Raw genomic sequence first — 4,349 nt, forward strand, 5'->3', positions numbered from 1 at the left:
ATGTTCTTGGGACTGCACGCCACTGGAACAGTCTTTGGTCTGGTGTATAATTCGAAAACTCCGGATCTATATCCTGGCAACTCACATCACAAACTTGGTTGGGTGTTGACAGGGATTGCTGTTTCCCAATTCCTTTTGAGAGTGTTGAAGAGTTTGTTGCAGCAGGAGTCTCGGGCCGTCCCCATTGCAAATTACGAACACGAGCCGCTCGTCTCATCGTCAGAACGCCCAAATGGCTCTACACGGCATATCGGCGAGGATCACCACGAGGCTGGAGACTCAACCCACGCGACGTACCTTTCTGAGGAGGGGACCAGCTCTGATGGAACCTATTTTCAACCACTGTACCGTGCTACCCCCTGGTTTCTCCGCCCCAAGCTCGGTGGACGAAACAGCCAGCAGGTCTCCCGGCTGAAAGGCCGGTCCATCGTGACCAGATTGTACCGGACTGGTCCAACCTTGGAGATCATATCCACGATGTTTAGTGTCATACTGATGGTCCTCGCGTCCGTGGCTATTTGTACCGGTGTAGTTACTATGGCTGGAATATTTGTAAGTCTTTCTGGTCGCGTCGTTCTCAAGACATATTGACGGGTGCAGCATGGGAAACACGTCTTCAACGGCCTAGCTCATTTCATCAAGGGTGGAGCTTTCCTGGCTCTCGGTATCCTGACTTTGTGGCGCTGGATGGGCTATCTCTCGGGGTTCGGCTGGGCGTGGAATCTCAAACTCTCCGCGGCTTCTCGACCTCGAGGATTGAGACGATGCGTGACTATGGAATGGGTTGAGAGTTTTTGCATCTTCATTTATGGAATCACGAATGTCTTTCTGGAGCATCTATCTGCTTGGGGCGAGGGTTGGATTGCGCAAGACTTTGAACATGTTGCTATTTCGGTTTTATTCATCGGTGGCGGATTGGTGAATATCAACACCCTCCGATGGCTCTGGGAACCACACTGACTGTCATACAGTGCGGATTCATGGTGGAATACCAGGGAGTTGGAGGATTCTCCAAGAAATCAACAGCAATGCAACAAGCTCCCCTTCCCTTTGCTGAAAAGCAGACCTTGACACCTGGGTACTCGATCAATCCCGTCCCCACTTTGATCATTTGCCTACTCGGTATGATCCTCGGCGGCCACCACCAAGACACCGTCCAGTCCACCATGATGCATAAATGGGTAGCTTTCACGCCGACCTACTTGTCTCCTCGGTACGATGGCTAATCATGATCAGGTCGGAAATCTTCTCATCGGAGCGTCAGCAACAAGAGGTCTCACCTACCTCATACTCTACACAGCACCTCCCACGTCTAGTTCACCTCGTCGGCCTCCCTCCGAGTTTGTCACCTCATTCTGTCTGATGTCAGGAGGCATCATGCTGATGGCTAGTGTAAGTCACCCTGAAGCTCACATAACTCCCACATCTCAGGGGCTGATCCTACCGTCGTAATCTAGAACCGAGACACAGTTACTGCCATGGTTAAGCACGACGTAAACGCGATGCTGACTGCTACTATGGCAATGAGCTTAACAGCCGCATTGATGGCGTGGTGTATGACCTTGGCTGCTGTAGGAGGGTGGGCAGACAAGAGAGAAGCTTTATATGGAAGTAAGATGGAGGATGTGGAGTGAGAGGGAAAGACGAGGGGTTAAATACTTTTGGTGTAATAGTCTGATAGATATCACCTGGAGGGATCGTTGAACGGGTACTATATCCGTGTTAAGAAGATTCCGATGAAGTTTTCAAACCCCCGCAATAGAGATATAGGTATACAGTATACTTGAGGTACGTCAGACTCACAACTCATCCGGTTCGTGGTTCAAGGACTAAGTAGGGCGGCGATTACCTATGCACTCCACTGTATGCAGGTATGCCACATGTGTAGGTATGGAGTATGGATGCTATATCCGGAGGTAGCTGCACAGTGGACTCGGCGCCACGTCACAATCTCTAATAGTACTCCGTCTTACCGTGCTACCTACCAGGAGATCAGGTAAGTAGATCCTTTCCCCTGTGACCTCAACCGATGCACCTTGGTGTTGACACTTCCTGGCATCGCACCGGGAAGGGCCGGACCTTGCATGGAGACTTTCTACTCTCTACTCTCTACTCTCTCATAGTGACAAGTCGCAACCGTTGCAGAAATGGTGGGCGTTGCGGGAAAGTCGAAGGGTTGTAATACCTGCAAAAAGAGGAAGATTCGAGTACGAGTGGCGTCCCCTTCGGAGAAATTGTGATCGAAGGCTGAATCATTTCGACTTACAGTGTGACGAGGAGAAACCAACTTGTGGCCGATGCAAGAAGGGAGGTCGTGTATGCGAAGGATATCGACGTGATCCGCATTTCAAGAATCTGAGTGCCCTAGATCACAGCGCCTTGTTGGCACGGTCCCAGCCTTGGACTTCACTCACAGAACTCGCATCCACGATCTGCAGCCACTCTATCGTCGAGGATAATGATCCTAGCAGCATTGGGGAGAGAAGACAGCCACTGGCCTTGAAGAGCCAACGGCTTCAAGACCTGTTCCTCAATTTCCTCAAGGTCTATTTCCCTGAAGAAAAGGCAGAATGGCTAGACAACAACAACACCACCCCGGCGTCGTGGCTAACTACTTTTGACCCGTTACAACGAAGTGGCACGTCTCTAGATCTCGCATTATCAGCGTTGAGCCTGGTCCGTCTCGGTCGACAATGCGGTAACGAGAGGCTTCAAAGTGAAGGGCTGACGAAATACGGCCGAGCCCTGAAAGATCTCCAAAATATTCTCTCTAGTGGTAATCTAGTGTTACAGGAGCAGACTCTGGCGAGTTGTATGGCTCTATCCCTTTTCGAGGTCAGTTCCCCTTTCATCCAATGGTTACCAAACTTGCTAATCCAAGTAATATAGGTGCTAGAAGTATCGGGAGGGAATTTTTATGGATGGGCAAGCCATGTCGAAGGTATCTCCAAGTTAACTCGGCTTCGAGGTCCAGAGTTGCATATTGCTGAGCCGAGCCATCATCTATTCTTGGGCTTTCGACCTACTGGGGTAAGTTCTGGTTCTGGCTGCTGTCTCATAACCAGCAAAACGGTCGCTTATGCCCAACAGATCATTTACGCATTAGCGCTACGTCAACCGACATACTTAGGCGGGCAAGACTGGCTGTCGATTCCATGGACCACGCGGCCTAAATCGGACTTTCACCACCTCCTCGACATAGTGGCGCAAATTCCGACCCTAATCGACCACACGGAACGTTTCGATCAAGTCTCTCAGGCGGATATATCCCAACTTGACAGAATAGAACTCCTGAACCAAGGGTGTGAACTACACTGCCAGCTCGAGGGTTGGTATCATGGACTCCGAGGAAAGCACTCTAAGCCGTTCTATTGCCAACAGCCTTCTCTCCAGACTTGGTCCAGCCCGGGTTCTGACTCTGGACCTATGTTTTCGACATTTCTCCACTTTCGAACTTTCGAAATCGCTCGAATGCACCTCTTCTACTGGACATCACTCCTCTTACTCTACATCAGCATCCTGAAAATAACCTCGTCCTCCTCCCCAGCTCCAGGTGACCAAGGTTCATCCTCTCCCTCGCTCCACATCCTCCCGACTCTGATAGAAGAAAAGCCCGTCCGGAGACAGGCTCTAGAAACAGCGACCCTGATTGCTCAGTCAATGGAGTATCTCCTCTCGGAAAACATGCATATTCGTGGACGTCTAAATACTTTCTTCCCCCTGCGGACCGCCATGCATGTGTTTTCATGTACAGGGGATCACAAAATGGAAGGGTGGTCTCTGTCAGTGTTTGAGGAGCTTGATCGGCGAGGGTATCCATTCGGAAAGATTCTGAGTAAGTGGGCATGGGATGATATACCGGTGTTTCTGTCCAGCAAGTTCGCTCCGAAATAGCACGATTTACGCATCATTGAGGAAGAGATCGCTATGGGCTTTGGGACATGGTTTTGTCGTGCATGAATTATTCCTTTCGAGCAGGCGGCTTTGTGACTGAATGCTTCGTCGAAGGAAACCATTTAGGTGACAGATACACATCCACATGACGCATCAGTAGGTACATGAACACTGGAAACGGGAGTTGGCTCATGTCATTGGTACCGTCACCCCTGGAAGCGTCAGAGGTTTCGTTATGCTCATCACCTAAAGACACGTTGGTCCAAATTCTATGTCACCATCGGTCTGCAAAAGTTAGCTGTGATCATTTCAGAGGTATATATTGGTCTTACGCTTCAATCGAAAGGGCTGGTTCATCTTGCAAGCTAGACTAACGTCGTGCAACAACCACAACCACAACCACAACCACAACCACAACCACAACCACAACCACAACCACAACCACAACCACAACC

At 50.1% G+C, this 4,349-nt stretch overlaps 1 protein-coding gene across 1 annotated transcript; it reads left to right on the plus strand.

Annotated features, from left to right (window-relative positions):
* Positions 1-3,894, plus strand: A1O3_01596 (uncharacterized protein; the record flags this gene model as incomplete). The annotated part of the gene is made up of 7 exons (XM_007731740.1): positions 1-552; positions 601-918; positions 972-1,181; positions 1,237-1,392; positions 2,269-2,835; positions 2,890-3,030; positions 3,091-3,894. 7 exons carry the CDS (start codon positions 1-3, stop codon positions 3,892-3,894), a joined length of 2,748 nt encoding a protein of 915 aa, XP_007729930.1.
* Positions 3,895-4,349: the final 455 nt, after the last annotated feature.

The sequence above is a fragment of the Capronia epimyces genome, assembly GCF_000585565.1.
Source record: "Capronia epimyces CBS 606.96 chromosome Unknown aczIQ-supercont1.1, whole genome shotgun sequence".
Lineage (NCBI taxonomy): Eukaryota > Fungi > Ascomycota > Eurotiomycetes > Chaetothyriales > Herpotrichiellaceae > Capronia > Capronia epimyces.